This window comes from Ochotona princeps, chromosome 6, assembly GCF_030435755.1.
Source record: "Ochotona princeps isolate mOchPri1 chromosome 6, mOchPri1.hap1, whole genome shotgun sequence".
NCBI classification, from domain to species: Eukaryota; Metazoa; Chordata; class Mammalia; order Lagomorpha; family Ochotonidae; genus Ochotona; species Ochotona princeps.
In genome coordinates, this window is record NC_080837.1 from 13,407,915 (window position 1) to 13,427,515 (window position 19,601).

Consider the following 19,601-nt stretch of genomic DNA (forward strand, 5'->3'; position numbering starts at 1 on the left):
GAGATAAGGTGACTTTGCAGGGTAATTTTAAGGAAGGAAAAAAGACAAGGAGTCAATGACAGCAGTTAGTTACTAATTATCAAATGCTAATAAAACAGTACAAGCTGCTTTAGCTTAAAAATTAATAGGAAATTTCTCTTGCACATAATAATTACTAATGATTAGAAAGATGATTTTCTGAATATTGTTCATCCAGACCTACCGAGAAGGGAAACTGAACATACTATTATTCTTGTGATTTCCAAACATACATCCTATGCATTTATCTCATTTGACCTTTGCAATAATCTTTCGAGGTTTGTGGGAAAGGGACTATCATTTCCTTTAAAGATGAAGATAAGCAAGCTTTGCAGGGTTAAACGTTTTTTCCCAAGGCCAAAGCTAATTATTGCTAAGCAGGAACTAGAACCCACATTTCTTGGATCAAGTTAAAAGTCTATGTAAAAGGCAGATGATCCTGGAAATGACATCCTGATGAGAATAATCAATGAAAGTATCTATTTTTCTAGGACACAGGCACAGAAATCAATCTGCTGTGGGGAGCCTTAAGGAGCTCTGTGTACGCTGCCAGAGGCAAAGATCAGAAACGTGAACTTGAGATGGTGTGCCGGCTGTGACCAGCAGGCTGGGCTGACCATCTGACTTAGGCCTCAGTGGACTCCACCAGTACGGCCCTACGTGGCTCACTGATGGAACGGACAGTTATGGAAGTACGTCAAGAATGGGGCCACCTTGACAGACTGAATGCTCTGAGTGACCTGAAAAAACTGATTTCAAAGTACACTTCGAATACAGCAAAAACCCATTTTATCTAGCAAAATGTCAACACGTACTGTCTCCTAACTACCTGGGATAGTGACATGGGATTTGGGGGGCAGAGCAACACCCCTGAATCCCTGTAGGATTCTGAATTGACTTAGGATTCAAGATTAAATTACATTCAGCAAAACAGACTGCCTTGAGTGCCACTTATTTGCTCATTGAGGGGAAATGCCTCATTCATCAGACAATCATATTAACTACGATGACATTCAGGCCAAACTAGACAACAATGGCTCATCTTTTTTTATATAAATTTTTTTTATTAATTACATTGCATTATGTGGTACATTTTTATATGCACTGGGATTCCCCCTGCCCCTCCCCCCACGGTGGATTGCTCCACATTATTGCATTTCCATAGTTCAAATCCAGTTGAGATTCTTGCTTTGGAGGTATTTACCAAGCATACAGTCCAGCATCTTATTGTTCTGGTAAGTTCAATGGTTTCTTGGTGAGACCATCTCTGGTCTGAAGGCATAGCCGAACAATGGCTCATCTTTAGAAGTCCAAATAGGAGAAGGCTGCAGGTGTGCCTATTTCATGCCACAATCCCATTCTAATTTTCACTTTATATAAATTTAATGAAATGATACAGTTCAACCACTTGCGTCCTATAAACAGATTAGTCCCACTGACTCAGAAATGAATTAAGAGCAGTAACCTTTCAAACAAATCCGCCCTGGATTTTCCTAACACCTGACCACCAGCAGAGGGGGCTCCTGAGTCAGAGAGAAGTGCTAATCTTCCACTGGCAGACGCCGGCTACCCATCATCACCCTCTCAGCAATCTTGATTCAGGCCTCTGAGTTCCCACCTCACAGGGGAAGGAAGTTGCCTGCCGCATCATGCAGGAAGACGTGATGAGAGCAAACTGGATGGTTGTGGCAACCAGCCTGAAAACACCAGAGTTCTGGGCTCTCCTGGGAGGACGTTGCTGCCTGGAGAGTTCTGCTTCAAATTTACTAATAGAACTTCCCAGCTTCTCTGCTGGTTGAAATCCATGACCACTGCTCTGAGAAGCTAACCCAAGGAGTCACTACAGCTGGAGTTTTGGTGGATGTGGTACACGTACGTGTATCTTAGGCAGCAAAGGATGATGAATATTTAAGACCAGCACTGACACTGATTTGGGCAGTGAGTTTCTGGATATAACAATGAAAGTATAGGCAACAAAAACACAGGTAAAAGGGATGGGGGAAATACTGCATTAAAAAGCTTCTGCATGCCTAATGAAACAATAGAACAAAAATGCAATCTACAGAACACGAGAACATATTTGTAAACTGCATATCTGATAAGGGGCTAATACACAAAAAATACCAGAAATTCATAATAGCAACAACAGAAACAAAGCAAAAATTAAAAAGCACTCCCAAATGGGCAAAGGATCTATCTCAGTAACTTTTTCCATGCGGTACTGTTAGTCTGAAGGCAGGTAAAAAGGTGCCCAGCACCACTCCACACTAGGAAGATGCAAATACAAGTCCTGGCAGACCATCACCTCGTCCTTTGTGAGATGGTCATCCTCACAAGACAAAAGGGACACAAGCACTCTGGCCCAGTGGGTAAGTCTCTGCCTGCAACTCCAACATCTGCATGCCTGATTCAGCACCCTTGCTGATGAACCTGGGAAAGCATCCGAAGACGGTCCAACTCCCTGGGCCTCTCTCGGCACCCAGGTGGGAGACCTTGTCATAGTTCTAGATCCCTGGTTTTGGCCTGGCCCAGCTGTGGCTATGGCGGCTCTTTGAGGAGTGAACCAGAGGATTAAGAATCAATTTCTCGGGCCCAGCAGCGTAGCCTAGCAGGTAAAGTCCTCGCCTTGAATGTGCCAGGATTCCACAAGGGTGCCGGTTCTAATCCCGGCAGCTCTACTTCCCATCCAGCTCCCGCTTGTGGCCTGGGAAAGCAGTCGAGGACGGCCCAATGCCCAATGTTTTAGGATTCTGCACCCATGTGGGAGACCTGGAGGAAGTTCCTGGCACCTGGCTTTGGATCGGTGCAGCAACGACCGTTGCGCTCACTTGGGAGTGAAACATCGGATGGAAGATCTTTCTATCTCTCCTCCATTCTGTATATCAGACTTTGTAATAAAAATAGATAAATCTTTAGAAAAAAAAAGAATCAATTTCTCTTTCTCCTTGTGTACCTGTGACTTTAAACAAATAGATACATCTTGTTGGGGGAAGAAAAGGAAACCCTTATGTATTTTGGATAGGAATGTAAATTGCACCAGCCATTATGGAAAATAGTATGGAGGCATCTTATAAAATTAAAAACAGAAGTACCATGTGTGATCCAGCAATCCTCTAAAATGAAAATATCTCAAAGGAGATCTCTGCATTCCCACAGCCATTGCTCCATTATTCACAAAAGCCCAGACAGACAGAACCCGTGGTGAAGGGATTAGGAAAACGTGGCATCCAGACCCAGTGGATTTTATTTGGTCAACAAGAAGCATAAGATCCTGCTGTGACAACACAGATGAAATATGAGTGTATAATGCTAAGTGAGGTACGCCAGACAAAAATACACTGTATGATGTCACTTTTCTATGGAACGCAACAATGTTGACCTTGAGAGTGACTTGTCGGTGTTCCCAACACACACACACACACACACACGACAGCTTTGTGAGGTAACAGATGTGTTAACGTGACTACAGTATTCATTTCTCAGTACAAGATACACTTGTACCTGATATACCCCAGCACCACATTAAACACTTTCAATATGTACACACAGGATTTTATTTGTTACTGTGTAAGGTTGGACAAAAAGAATATTCTTTAAATCAGCATTTTGAGACACAAACTCTTCACTGATTCATTTAATCCACAAGTGTCTTACAGCAAATGAGCAGAGGCCCTGCTCAGAACATGAGGCAATGAGATGAGCCAGCGTGAGGAGAACTCACAGGAAGCCTAGGGAAGAACGGCTATCGAGACAGAACCAAGTGAGGTGACGGAATGAAACGAAAAGAGTGCTTTGGGAAAGGGACAGCTAACTTAATCATCAATGAAACAATAAAAATACACGGCAGACTCATTATACAGTTCTTCACCATAGAGGATTTTGTTTCCCTTCAGTGAAAAACAAATTCAAGGCCAAGAAAGAGAAAAAGAATAGGCTGACAGCATGCAGCCCCTGGTCCTCTGGGTCCTTCCTGCCTCACCGGGACCTGGACGTGAACGCTTGGACTCCAAGGTCCCAATCATTCTTCCACCTGATTTCTCCCCGTCATCTCTCACGGGGCCTGTACTCTCCAAAAAGCCTCGCCTCTTGCACTTCATGAAACTTCTCGCCTTTTTGATTCTTCTCTCTGAGCTGAGCAGTAACTCCCAAGTAAACCCAATCCATTTCTCGCCTTGTATTCTTGTCCTAGAGGCACATCTAAGATACCAGAGCCTACACTCCACTGCCAGCTAGCACTCTTCCAACCACACAGTGCCAGCTCGAGCTGCTGTGTCCCACTGGCTGAGTGCTCCCGAGCACAAGCTTAAAATCACCTCAGGAAGGAGCTTTCCTGCAGCTCCCGGCTGGAGAGAAGCTGGCTAAGCATGTGGGTACTTAACTTTGTTTCATTACCCATTTTACCCCAGAGTGTACAGTGAAATCTGTTCCTCTAAACAGGCTTGAATTCAAAAGATTATTCTAGAAAAACCTCATAGATACCTGAGGCCCTCCAGTTGAGGGCTGCACCCTCCTATCCTAATCTGATCCAGCTCCCTGGTAAACCGGCCTGAGAAAAGCAGCATAAGATGGCCCACGTGTTTAGTTGGGCCCTTGCCACCTATGTGGGAGATCCGGATGAAGCAGTGAGTGTAAAAATAAGCTCCCATGGGTGCACCCAAAATCCAGTGTCCTTTCCTTCGTCTAACCATTTCCTTCCTTAATGACATGCTAGATCTCGTGACTAAATAGTTAGCTGTTTCCTCGCTCCTCCTCCCTCAGCCAGGCCTGCTGTTTCACAATCACCAAAGATGCTCTTGAAGCTGGCCTATCACGGAGCGCCACGTGAAGAGGTTCTAGTCACAGAACAAAAGCAAAGGTCACCATCACTTGCACTGCATTAAGCACTCCGAAATCCATCGCTTCCGGCCAGCTAGAGCCAGCAAGTCTGCTGCGGCTTTCAAGGTCCGTGAGTTGCAGGACAAGCAAGAGGTCTCACAGCCTTTCTTTTCTTTTTATTTATCACCTGCAGGGTTAGCGGGAACGGGGCGCCTCTTCTGTTCCTGAAAATGTATCCCCACAGAAAATGAAGCCTGAGGTGCAGCTACTAAAATCATCTCCCTGCCTTCTTAGAGTAATGGGCTCGTTAATCCTCACCGATATTGATTAGAGTAGAAAAAACACATCACATCCTAATTAATGAGACTGCCTTAGCAAAAGAGGAAATGTTGCATAAAGTCGATTTGATTTTATAAATGATTTTATTAATGAAAGTGGCTTTATATGAAGTTTGAGATTATTTAGTACATTAACAAAATTCAATAGGAGAAGCATGTTTTTTTGGTAATTTTTTTTTTTTTTTTTAGATTTATTTATTTTCATGGGAAATCAGATTTATAGAGAGAAGGAGAGACAGAAAGATCTCCTGTCTGCTGGTTCACTCCCCACGTGGCTGCAACGGCCAGGGCTGAACTGAGCTGATCTGAAACTAGGAGCCAGAAGCCTCTTCTGGGTCTCCTATGCAGGCACAGGGTCCCAGGCCACAAGCAGGGAGCTGGAAGGGAAGTGGAGCAGCCAGGATATGAACTAGTGCCCACATGGGATCCCAGTGCATGCAATGCAGTAACTTTAGCCTCTAGGCTACCATGCTGGGCCTCTGCTTGGTAATATTTTCTTGGAATATGTTCTTGAAATATGTGAAAAAGTAAAAAAGCCACTGGCAAGGAACAGGCAAAAGAAATACTAGCTGTCGCTGCAAGAAAAAAAAAATCCACCTAATGCAAAAATTGTTTAAGAATTAGCTATCATCATCATCACACACTAAAGTACAGTGAGGAACTTCACCGTTTCCAGCCCCGGGCCTCCAGAGTGCACTCCACCCGTGGATAAGCTGCATCTCATCTCATCTGGGGCTCATCTCTTCACACAATAAACATTTCTTTTTACAATCTTGATTTTTTTTTTTCCCAGTTGTTCTTTCTTTAGGGCTTTCACTCAGGTAACATCACACATTTATATATGAAACATAAAAGGCCTGCTACTGTGTTTTTCCAAATCATTAAAATGTTAAGGGACTACCAGGTGCTACAAATCAACAGAAGACTAGTAGGCACCTACAGGGTATGACTTACCTGGAGCAATGAACTGCTTCACATTGGTGAATCTGGCCTTGTCAGCCACACTGGCCATAAAGCAGCCCTTGGGCACGGTCCAGTCGCTAGCCTTGCTGCCCTTGTCCCTGTCCTCTGCTGTCTCATAGACCTCTATGTGCGGCGGCTTCTCGGTCAGATTCTTGCTGTAATGACTCAGCCCGTACTGTGCAATCTGGATTGGGTAGAAATACCCTTGAGGTCCCCACTGTGTAGATAATGGCACACCTGCACAGAACAGAAACACAATGAATGACCATGGCCACCCTGCTCGGAACACCCCTCCTCACTATGCTACTTCTGGGGACTGTCACTGGGTTATCAGCAACCATGGTGCTTCCTTGTTATAATGCTTTCATGACTACTGGAGAGGAAGCAACAAACAACACCCAACACTCATCCTCCCTACTACTGGAGACTAAGTAACAAACAACACCCAGCACCCATCCTTAGATTACTGGAGACTAAGTAACAAACATCACTCAGCACTCATCCGATCATCAGCATCAGCATCATCGCAGCACCATCACTTGTCTCTCACTTGCCTCTCAAGGTCAGTCTTTTAATGTCTACTGTTCACAGCTATAGACGCCATCTTTCACATATTCAATTTTTGCACAGTTTAGATGCATGCAAGATAATGTCATCACAGTTAGAGTCTAAATATTAACCCTGAACTTGTAGACATTTTTACCTAACAAGCATGCTAACTACCAACTCACCTCTCCTCTCTAGTGTCAAGCAAGGAATGGTCTAATAGTTCAGTCTATCATCTCACAGTTAAAGCACTTTATCTGCTTCCTAAGACAGTTGTGACTAGGTAAATTAAGATATAATAATCACAGCTTGGAGTATTTTCCTTCCATCTTTCCTGTCAAAAATGGAACTGCTAAAATAAAGGAGTGTTTTTATTATTGAATTAAAGCTATTTAGCCATAGATTCTTAAAATAATTCACAAATGAATGACACATTATAAAGTTCTATGAAAAATTTTCCAAATGTTTGGTGTGTCTTTCTAAGCATACGATAAAGAAGCAGGGGCTGGCTCTGTAGCTTGGCGGGTAACGCTGCCACCTGTGATGCCAGCTTCCTATATGGGTGCTGGCTTGCAGCACCCAGTGTCTGGGCCCTTGCCACCCATACGGGAGAGCTGGCTGAAGCTCCTGGTTCCCAGCTTTGGCCTGGCCCTTCTGGGGGGTGACAGCTGATAGAAGATCTCTTTCTGTAACTTTTTCTAAACAACAAAAAAATTTTTTAACACAAAAAAGCCAAGTTCCAAAATATTTATAAAAACTAAAAACTTCTAAAATAAAAAAAAAGCAGAATTAAAAGATAACCAAATCAAAGAAAGCATTTTTAACAAATGTCACAGCACTGGTATTATCACTATTTAAATAAGAATAAGTGCAAATATGTGCAAGAAAAATGCTAATCACATTAGTAAAGAGTGTGCATACAAGGTTAAATACCAAAAGGTCAAACTAGCAAAGAGATACTCCAAAAGCAGGCCTTGGGCCAGTGAAGAGCTTGCCTGGGACACCTGCACCCCATCCTGGGGTGCCCGATCCAGCCTCCTGGGATGGCAGCAGATGGTTGCTCAAGGGCTCATCGACCACCTCAGACCTGGGCTGAGCTCCTGAACTCAGCCTTCACCTGGCCCAGTCCTGGCTGTCACAGGCATCTGGGGTGCGAACCAATGGATGGAAGATCTCTGCTTCAAACAAAAAAATGAGACTAAAAATTCTGCCCCAAAAGGATATTTGTCCTTACTAGTTGTTGTGGAAGACAAATTATGAGATTCTTTTGTAAATCAGAGATTTAAACACAATGTCCCATGATGGCAAGAGTTGGATAAGAAAAGTGAACTCTCATACCGTGCTACTAGAAGTGTTCAGTAGCTTTCAACTTTTACACAGTATTAAAATAGCAAATGAAGATTAACAGTGAACAGCTACCACATCATTTATACTGGTAAAAAAATAATAACAAACAAACAAAAAAACCAGGGTGGCATGATCGCTCAACTGGCTAATCCTCCACCTGCAAGTGTAGGGATCCCTATGGGCACTGGTTTGTATCCCAGCTACTCCACTTCCCAACTCACATGCCGGCTTATGGCTTGAGAAAGCACCAGTGATGGTTTAATGCCATCTGGACCCTGCACCTGTGTGGGAGACTCAGAAGAGGCTCTTGGGTTTGGACAAGTTCAGCTCCAGTTGTTGTGGTCAGTTGAGGAGTGAACTAACAACGCAAGATCTTTCTCACTCTGTCTCTTCTTCTCTCTCTAAATCTGCTTTTCTAGCAAAAATAAATCAATCTAAAAAAACCAAAAACCAAACAAACAAACAAACAAAAAAAAACAAAAACAAAAAACCTAAAAACAACCTGTCACACTCTAAAGAATAGTCCCATATATTGCAAACATCATGGCATGTAAGAAATCTCCTCAGTCATTAGCAGTCCAACAAAAACCCAATGCCAAAGGGGGACACTGTGGTCACAGGACATCAGGGGGAGACAGCAGAATAGCTCTGAAATCTCTAACACTGTTGTCTTTCTGAATTCCTTTACAATATCAACACAATTGTGTTAAGCTGTCTCAGTACAAAGACCTCTGGAAAACAGACACAGAAGCGGCAACAGTTATCTTACATGGTAAGAATATTACTCAGTCTGACTCCTCTACTGCTGAAACCTTAAGTGACACAAACATTGAAGACAGAGGAGCAGACTCGCACGCCGGACATGAGGAACAGGCCCTTGACCTGAGGGAGTCTGATAACCTTCCCAGGGTCACTGAGTTAGCACACACTTCTTTCTGAAGTGAAAATATATCAAGTGAAGGCTTGTTTACATCACAGCTTCTAAAAGATTAAAACAGTAAAATCATTTTCTATCAAAATGAAGATGTGAAGTCAAACAGAATCAAAACAGATTTAGTTCACATCTCTCCACTTACAAATGATGGTTTTCTAGTCAATCAGAAGCTTGACAAGCAGATTCTAAAATGTCCTAATTATACCCAGAAGGAAGCCCAAGTGCCCCAGGTTTACAGGCAGTCAAAGCAGCATGAGGCGGGCTCCAGGGGTTCAGGACATTTTCATTGATAACCACTAGCTGATGAGGTACCAAGCCACATGTGGATACTGACAGGGCCAATGGACAGTCTCGCTCCTTTCTTATCTCCCCTCAGGGACACGCCACGCCTTGACCTTTCTGGGGGAGAATTTTAGATCAGGAGGCAGGTTAATGGAAGAGCCCTGTTTGTTTACATCTGAGCTTACTTGCAGCTTGTGAGTCACCCCAGGATCAGACTGGACCTTTTCCTCCCTGCAATGGCAGAGCAGTGGAAAGCACCCTGACAGGGAGGGAGACATCTGCTGTTTAACATCTACAATCTCTTTGCCTCCAACATAACTGGGACAGACCATGCAAGTGGGGCAGATACCAACCTTCAACCCCACTGATGCACTTGACTCTGTCTCGGACTTCCACGTTGTAGCCTTCGAAGGACATGAACACACCGTCGGGGTGGTAAGGGGCTCTCTGCGCATAAACCTTGGAGTAGCTGTGAGAGAACTCAAACCGATCGTAGCCATCGTACTGGACCACCTTCCCATAAACATCGAAATATTTCTCCACCCAAGTGAATGGAAGAAAGACTTCATTCCCCTCTCGTCTCCCTTTAATTGTGTGTTCATCATTTATGAGACAGTCGATTTCTTCATACTTGAGCCCCAACACCTTGTTTCCCACGACAGGGGGCGCTTTCTGCTGCTCGGGAGGGAAGGCCTCCTCGGACTGCTGTCGGGCCAGGTGCTTCACGTAGCTGTCGCTCTCAGACGCCACTGCCCTCTTCTCGAGTCCATCCACTCTGAGGCCACTACTCAGGTGCCGTGGAAACTGGATCGTCTTGTCACTGGAACACTTATTCCACAGAAGTACTGTGACCAGGGTGAAGAGTGCGCAGATGACAATCAAAGTCTTGTAGTTGACCCGAGCTGCCAGGCAACGCATATTCAGACCATACCTACGGAGGCGAGAAGAAAAACGCACCAGAGATTATCACGGACATTTCACAGCATAGAGCTGTCTGCACATACTCTAATCAGACTTAAAATTACTAACTCAAACTTTCCAGCACAAACAAGAAGGCAGCTGCCTCAATATTCATAGTCCCTATTAGCATACCGTTCCCAAACAGAGACATCAAAAGTTTCTTATTTTTTGTCCTTCTTGGGCATCTCAGTAATTTCTCATAATATCCTTAGGGTGAAATAAACCCCCACCAGCTCCACGGACTGAGTCCTCAGGTCCACACATCTCGGAGCTTCGGGCCTTTGTAGCCGTGTGAGAAACCTGACAAACAGACCCTTTCCAGGAACATAGCAGCGCCCGTGCTGCCCAACCCAACTGTGACTTTGGTCTCTTGGCAGACTCCCTGGATCGTGCTCTTCCTGTGGTCTCCAGGTTCCGTTCTCTCCTGGCTCCCCCTCGCTCTCACGGGCAGCTTTCCCCTTCATCTCTGTGACCGTTAAGGCCCCGTGCTGACTCCTCATCTCTAGTCCCTCCAAGTGGTCTCACCAGTCTCAGGCCTCTATGTTCGGTTTGTATGCCGACTACTCCAAAATCGTGTCCCAAATCTTCCTTCAGAGGCAGCCACCTATGAAGGGTCTCCGAAAAGCTCAAGAAAAAAATGTTCATTATGAAAAAACTAGACCTGTATTTAAGAATTTTTATACAATAAACTTACCATTTAATTCCACTTTCCATGTGCCAATCCAAGTAAATGGCATTTTACAGGTAATTTAATACCGAAAACACGCCTGATCTTTTCCTTCAGCCTGTCCGTCCCTTCCTACTGCTCTGACTAAACATCTCGACTCCTCACTTGGTCGCTCTACATCTGATCGGACAGGAAGTCCTACTGGCTATCCCTTCAAATTATCCTTGGCCTCTGACTTCTTTTCACCATCTCCACTATCAGCACTCAGCCAGAACGCTGCAGTCATAACCCAACTGGTCTCTGTTTCTTAGACCTTTGTCCTGGCACTCCACCCTCAAGTTTTTTTTCAACACTGCATCCAGAATTGAAGTCAGATCATGTCATCTGGCTGATAGAAGAGTGACTGGATGCTGCTGTCCCTGCTGCCCGCTGGAGTACCGCTCAGTTGTCGACTGCAATGCAAGTAGTCCTGGGTTGCTTCCACTGCAATCGCTGAGACACGAAAAATTTGGGGCCAATCACACCTGCAACACACGGCATATCCCAGCCTGCTGAGAGTAAAGGGAGCTACCTCATTACTGTTTGCCACAGCAGCTTCATAGGGCACAAACCATGACTGTTAACTTCATTGTTTATAATCTCTCCTCATTATCCCACAACAAAACCTTTTGGCAGCAATGAGATTAATGAAAAGGTTTGATGAAAAAATTGGAAGTTGAACTTCTATATCTAAAGAAAATTCACAGTGAAAATGAATGTATAATTCATTCCTTTCTTTGAATTTCAACAAAAGGTAAACTCGGAGTCCCTGGATGTCTGAGATCCCCAAAGAAACTTTGTCTGAGGTGATCCCAGACCAGATTCTTGTGTGTACTTGCCAGCATAGGGCCCGGCACAGTCCATCGCCCCAAATCAGCTGGTGGTTGCAATTGCTGGGTCAGTTTCGTTTCCAGCCCTGTCTTCTACTTGAACCAATGGGTGTCCAGCCTGATTCTGCCCAAAACACACTTGGCCCTCACATAAACCAGTGGGAGCTGCAGCCTAGTCGGAGCGACACGCAGTAACACCCACCAGGCCCAACGCCTGCCCTGGTTCCCGTGGTTGCTGATGCTCTACTTTCTCTTTTTTTTTTAAAGATTTATTCATTTTTTGAAAAGATTTTTTTATTATTATTGGAAAGCTGGATATACAGAGAGGAGGAGAGACAGAGAGGAAGATCCTCCATCCGATGATTCACTCCCCAAGTGACTGCAACGGCTGGTCCTGAGCAATCCGAAGCCAGGAGCCAGGAGCTTCTTCTGGGTCTCCCATGTGGGTGCAGGGTCCCAAGGCTTTGGGCTCTTCTCAACTGCTTTCCCAGGCCACAAGCAGGGAGCAGGATGGAAAGCAGGGCTGCCGGGACACGAACCAGTGCCCATATGGGATCCCGGAGCATGCAAGGCGAAGACTTTAACCATTAGACTACAGTGCCAGGCCCTGAATGCTATTTCCCAATTAAACCTCCAAAGTTACTAAAACCAATCCATAAAAGTCTGTGTTTCAAGTGAAATAAGTGTTTACGGTCAACAGCAAGTGAGATTTTAAAGATTTTGATATGTGGAGTTGTTGTTTTTAAAGTCTAAAATGCTATTCTAGTTCATGGGTGTGGAGGTTTTAAAAATTAAGAAGGAGGGACCAAGTGCAATAGCGTAATGGTTAAGGTCCTTGCCTTGAATGCCCCGGGATCCCATATGGTTGCCAGTTCTAATCCCGGCAACTCCACTTCCCATCCAGCTCCCTGCTTGTGGCCTGGGAAAGCAGTTGAGGACAGCCCAAAGCCTTGGGACCCTGCACCCCCTCACCCATGTGGAAGACCCAGAAAAAGCTCCAGGCTCCTGGCTTCGGATCAGCTCAGCTCTGGCCGCTGTGGCCACCTGAGAAGTGATTCAGTGGACAGAAGATCTTCCTCTCTGTCTCTTCTCTTCTCTGTACATCTGACTTTGCAATAAAAATAAATAAATCTTAAAAAAAAATAGGATTCAGTAAGAATCATAAACTGGAAAAAAAATTTGACAGAACTAGATAGAGATTAGGAAAGTAAAAATTAACTTCCATTTTTCTTTTGGGAGATTGAATGTTTACATTCTAAAATAATTTTCAACCCACAAAAACCCAAAGAGGTGTTTTTGTGACATGTGACTTTTCAGATTCATTTTCCCCAAGTATGTGAACTATTAAAATCAGTCAGAAACTGTGTTTACCATTCAGTTGTCAAAATATGAAGGTTATGTTTTAGTGAGAAAATACCTTTAAATAGGTGGCTTTAAAAAATAATTAATTCAAGGGAATTGCTATTTACTTTTTCTTTATTCTTAAGACTAAGATTTGCCTGAACATTATTCATTTATAAGCCTAACAACTCATATTTTTCTTACTCACTTTATTTTCCTAACAACTTCTTTTCTTTTCTTTTTTTTTTTAAAGATTTATTTTATTTTTATTGCAAAGTCAGATACACTGAGAGGAGAAGAGACAGAGAGGAAGTGGAGCTGCCGGGATTAGAACCAGTGGCCATATGGGATCAAGGCGAGGACCTTAGCCACTAGGCCACGCCGCCAAGCCCAACAACTTATTTTCTTACAATTCCTTGGGACTGAGTAAATGGAAAGAACAGAAGTGCCTATTCCATCCGCTGGTTCACTCCCCAAATGCTTAGGAAGGCCAAAGTCAGGGGCCTGGAGAGCCACCTGGATGTTCTAGCTGGGTGGCTAGAGACCCACCCACTTGGGCCACTGCCTCTGACCATCTAGGATGTAAACAGCAGGAAGCTGGACTGGAAGCAGAGCAGCCAGGACTCGAACGAGGCACGCTGTTATGGGATGTGGGTGTCCCACACTGTGGCTTAACCTGATGCACTACTTCTCCTATTTGATCTAGTACTATTTTGATCATTATCCATCTCTAATCCATTTGAATTTATAGGTCTTCAGAAATGGAATTCTGTTTCTTCTGGTCACTGCTATATTCCCAACTACCTAGAAATGTGCGTGGTTTTATAGCAGGGTTTCAGCAACGTGTCGGTCGAATAAACATTGGGAAGCAAGCCATTGCAAAAACAACTAACCTTTGTTCTCCTTCTCATAATCGGGCATTTGGAAATCAAAATTCAAAAGACACTAAACATAACTGACAAAAGAGAACATGGACTATGATGCTGGATACTGGCCAACTCCTTAAAACAGATTTACAGTTTAATTGCTGCTGTTAGCAATGTTCCATCTGCTTGCTGCTAGTCAGACTAAGATCTAAATTATGCAAATGGTTAACTATCTAGTGGAGGCTCTAACCAACAGGAGAATTGCCAAAATATTTTTTGTGGTCAGGACTCTTCCAGTAACATAAAGTACATTTCTTTGGCAACTATTCTTATTTATTTATTTATTTAGATAACAATCTTACAATTACCTGTGACACAAGAGCTCACAGTATGTCAATATTTCTAGGAAAATATCCCAAAGATAGAGTAGGAATATATAAATGAAAAGAGAAAGACTTAACAAGCCACAAAAAGAATTAGGAAGAGCACAAAGGCAAAGCCAAGATGAGAATTTAAACATGATAAAAATATTTATTTTTACAAATCCTCTATTTCACAGATGACAAGCAGGCTCTCTGATGCCAAAGAATCTACTTAAAGTCATGTGATTATGCAATGGTTCATACAGTGTTCAAAGGGGGTCTGACTGTAATTTGTTGGCCTGACATGAAAGCTGACTTGATGCTTGAGGTGCCACCCAGCAACTTCAACAGAGACATAAATACTATATTTGTGGAGATGCATCCTTTGCCCTGCCCAGAAAACATTCTAATTCACAACAGGCTACCAGATTACCAGATACAGTTGCATTTTGACTTTGAACCAATAGCTCACACAGACAGGGCCAGCCCGGCACGGTATCCTCGGTATCCTCGTACTTAAATCCTCGCTTTGAATACGTCAGATCCCACATGGGCCTCAGTTCCTATCCTGGCTATACTCCACTTCCCATCCAGCTTCCTGCTTGTGGCCTGGGAAAGCAGTCAAGGACGGCCCAAAGCTTTGGGACCCTGCACCCGCGTGGGAGACCTGGAAGAATTTTCTTGCTTTGGATCAGCTCAGCTCTGGTTGTTGCGGCTGCTTGGGGAGAGAACCAGCGGATGGAAAAATCTTTGTCTCTCCTTCTCTCTATATGTCTACTTTTCCAATAAAAAATAAATAAATAAATCTTAAACAAACCCAATAAACAAAACAGAATTTTAGAAAGAGATCTAGGGACCTGGTGTGATAGCCTAGTGGCTGAATCTTTGCCTTGCATCTGCCAGAATCCCATGTGGGCACCTGCTGGCTCTTTGATAAGCTCAGCTCTGGCTGTTGCGCCTGCCTGGGCAGTGAACCACTGGACAGAAGGTCTTCCTCTCTGTCTCTCCTTCTCTCTGTATATCTGCCTTTCCAATAGAAAAATAATTTTTCTTTCTCTTTTTTTTTCTTAAAAGAGAGACCTAGTTGTCCTAAAAATTTGCTAGCATTTTTGAATGAAGCTACTGGAACCTTTGAATTGTTTGCAAATTCAGCCAAATGAATCCCAGAAAAAAGTAGAAAAGGGAGTCATAATTATGAGTTCTTATTCACTCAGTCTAATAAGGCTACCTGGTCTTCAGGCAGACTAGAGTAATTAGGGCCTCAGAAGCAGGATCCCCACTGCTTCTACACATTCTGCAACAGCTTTCTTTTTTTTTTAAATTTATTCATTAGTTACATTGTATTATGTGACAGTTTCATAGGTACTGGGATTCTCCCCACCCCTCTCCAAACCCTCCCCCCATGGTGGATTCCTCCACCTTGTGCAACAGCTTTCAAATGTATTATAGCCCGTCATGCCTCTTAATAATGATTATGATTTGCTGGTATAGTTTGCTGAAGCAGAACTTCCCCTAGGGAAAGACATGGAGTCTTGAAATTTCATCAGTTCCTGCCAATTTAGGCCTTGAGAATAATACATTGGTACCTTCCAAGTCCCACGGAGGCAGTATATATGAGAGTAACATTAATGCACAAAGTTAGGGTATAAAAAAATGTAATATTTTTATTGCATTATTATCTTTTTAGTAACCACAGCAAAAAAAAAGTAAATGGGGGGCAATGAATGCTTGAATTTTTTGGTTTAATTTCTGGCAAGGACACATAATCTTGAATATAGGATTACATGTAATTATCCTCAAATGAGAATAACCAGGGATACCTAAGTTCACATGTCTCTCCTCAGATAGTCAACACAAATCTACTTATTCTTTTTGAATTAAAAAACAAATTTTCATTTTATTTGAAAGGCAGAAGAAGAGAAACAGGGAGAGAGAGAAAGGTTTCCCATTCACTGGCTCACTTCTCAAATGCCCACCGCCCCTGGGCTGACGCAGGCTGAAGACAGGAGCCAGATCAGATCAATCAGGGCTTCCCACCAGGGTGGCAGGGACCCACGTACATCAGCAAACCCCAGCTGCTTCCCAGGAGCAGGAGCTGAAGCGGAACATGCAGGCAGGAACCCTGACTGGAGACGCACATGTTCCACGTGCTGCTCAAACTCCCGTGCCAAATGCCTGCCTCACAAATTTGCTCTGAATCAACTTAAGCCAATGCCTTTGCTTTCTCTGCCAGTTCTCTAGAAATACATCCATTGACACACAAGGAAAAAAAGAGATTACGAAATGTCAACACTATCAAGGAGAAACATCTAACAAAGAATACTAAAATTGCAAACAGCACGTGGGACAATTACATGTGTGCGGTAAGTGGCCCTCAGGCCACCTGGTGGCCTGTATTAGCTCAGGGTGTGCAAGTCCACCTCACATGCCTACCGGAACCCATCACCCCAAAAGCTTTTACAGGAAAATCTTACTGTTAACACCAGCAGAACACCACGCAATTCCAGTTTTCATAAGTGAGGCAATCAGGAACGAGGCAGAACCAGGAACATGACGGAGCTTGTGCTGAGCAGTTTGAAGCAATGCAGTTCAGATGTCCATCGCTATCAACCATCTACCTTTACACACCATGAGAGGCACAGCTCTGTGAGCAAAGACTTACCTAAGTGAAAATAAAAGCCCTTTACCAGTTCACAAAAATTTATATTCAAAAGATGGCAAATTCACTTACGGAACTGGCAAATCAAATAAAAAGCAATGTGTCAGTATTCAGGGAATAGAAAGCTTCTAGAAAACACTGCTTGAGCAGACTTACTAAAACCAAATACAGACAGAACATACTCATGCCAAAGAACACTGGAAACCATTAAGACTCTTCAAACATAGGAAAATGAAAGGATAGCTTAAAAGCTCTCTCACACACACACACACACAAACAAAACACAAACACCAACCACCCCCCATTCAAAAGATGATTATTTTGGTGCAAAAACTTTCTGAAATGCATGCACAGTCTTGTCATAGCACATAATTTTATAAATGTTTAAATACCCCCTCATATGAATTTCAAAATTGTTTTGCACAGGAAAATTTATTATTTTAACTCCATTTCCACAAACTTTCCAAAGTACCTTCACATTCTTTTAGCGATAGATTTTGTTAGCCATGGTGCAAAGTTCTTTCATGTTCATTTCTTTCACTTAATTCCAGTACAATGAAATGGGCAGGAAAGTTTTACAGCAGAGAATGACAAGGCTCTCCTGTGCTGCATAAGTGAGCCAGGCACAAAACCTAGGTCTTCTCTTTAAACCTTTATCATAACAGTGATTTCTACATCTAGAAGATCAAGTGTCATCTGGCCTGAGGAAAGGTATTGTAACATCTTTACAGGAGATTGTGATCATTAATTTGGGCTGGGAACCAATGCACTTCTACCATTGCTTCTTAGATTTTATTGGTATTATCTGCAAAGTTTGCTCAACTGTATCAACCACATCCCACTTCCCCGCCCCAGAGGTTTCCGATGGACTAAGTATGGGTAAAAGCCCACATTGAGCTTTTCTAACCAGTTCCAGGTGAAATCTATGGTTGCCAGCAGTCCACACTTGGAGAATTTGTAGAATGCCAAATGTCTTTTATCTGCAAGTGGAAACAAGTGCTGTGCAAGCTGCCCAAGCTCAGAAACATCTTTTGTAATTATGGAGATTGAGGTCATTAAGCACACTGATTTTTACGGAACAATTAATCCATACTGCAGCAAAAATGACTTCCAAAGTTCCCGCTTCTTAAAATTAAAATAGTATTCAAAACCTAGCCAAACCCTAAGTTAAAGTCATACTTGCGGGGGGTGGGTAGAGGAGGGTTTTAATATCAGATCTGGCTTTTGCCTGCATGCTGAAGAATCCTCAGCCAGCCACAGTACGTTTTGGAAAATTCTTATAGAAAGATAGGTAGGTGGTATGTTTTTGCAGTTTTGCAGAACTGAAAATAGATTCCCTTATTCTACTACTGTTCTAGAATTATGCTAGAATTGAGAACATGTGTTTCTTCTTAGTCTAACAAATTGCTTTACAGAGTTTCGGAGGGGACTCTGTGTGGTACTAGGCTAAAGTCCTCGCCTTGCACACGCCAGAATCCCATATAAACACCGGTTCTACTCCTGGCTGTTCCACTTCCCATCCAGCTCCCTACTTGTGGCCTGAAAAAGCAGTTGAAGACAGCCCAAAGCCCTGGGACCCTGCACTCGCGTAGAGACCTGGAAGAGGCTCCTGGCTCCTGGCTTCAGATTGGCTCAGCTCCAGCTGTTGTGGCTATCTGGGGAGTGAACCAGCAGATGGAAGCTCTTTCTCTATGTCTCTCATTCTCTCCGTAAAATCTGACTTTCTAATAAAAATAAATGCACCTTAAAAAAAAGTTTCGGAGGTTTGAATTGTCTAAACAGCTCAAGACACTCTTCCCTGTTCCCCGATGTTGAACAGCAACAAGACCACTGTGCCCTCTCTCCCTCCTGACCACCTTTTATCTAGGTTGTTTTTTCTCCTTGCCTGGTGATAATGATGATCATTAAAATAAGGGAAAGCTGAAGGATAGGCCAGACTGTTAATTTCTTTTCACTAAATTCTCTGGCTCTCGGCACAAGATTGAGGTGTTCTTCTCCCAGAGTCTTTCCTATGGTGTGTTTTCAATAATTGTTCCTATTCAGTTCAGACTTTTCTAGACTGCCAATTCAACAAATACACTGGATCTTTTTCTTATTGTTTCTTTCTGGATGCCGCATTTTTAGCTTCCATGTTAGTGTGTCTTGTCTTCTCCAACTTCTTTTATTTAATGTCTCTCCTTTAGCTCAACCCGCTTTATCTCAGCCTACTGTCTTGCAAACTCATTTGCATACATTACATAGCAAGGACTTCACAGTTCTTTAAATCTTCCAGCACACATAATGTTTTCTAAATTGTCCTTATTACTGAAATAAACTTTTATATCAAAGGCATATTATTTTCCCTTTACTGGGCACTAGATTCCTTTTGTTCTGCAGTAACGGCAGAATCTTGGCTCAGATCCCGTCCCACCTGTACGTCGGCTGCAGGGCTTAGTTCCTCAGAGATACGTCTGTGTTCTCTCAACAGGAAGGCTAGCAGTTGTCTGCCTCCCTTTTTGTGCCATTAAGATTAATCTGTATGCTCAAGCACTGTCAACTATAAATCTCTCCATTGGCAATTCATCTCGTAGTTTTCAGTATCCATTGATTGTTTCAGTGCTGAAAAATATGATGGTAGGTCCTAAATCTATCAAT

At 43.2% G+C, this 19,601-nt stretch overlaps 1 protein-coding gene across 4 annotated transcripts in view; it reads right to left on the reverse strand.

Annotated features, from left to right (window-relative positions):
• GLCE (glucuronic acid epimerase) overlaps positions 1-19,601 on the reverse strand; it is a 91,695-nt gene that overhangs the window by 5,820 nt on the left and 66,274 nt on the right. For all 4 annotated transcript variants that reach the window (XM_058665626.1, XM_058665624.1, XM_058665623.1 and 1 more), the window contains exons 2-3: positions 9,597-10,174; positions 6,126-6,371 (exon numbers count right to left, since the gene is read on the reverse strand). In XM_058665626.1, the coding sequence (XP_058521609.1) occupies positions 6,126-6,371; positions 9,597-10,161 (811 nt within the window). In that variant the 5' untranslated portion in view covers positions 10,162-10,174. The remainder of the gene's footprint in view (positions 1-6,125; positions 6,372-9,596; positions 10,175-19,601) is intronic.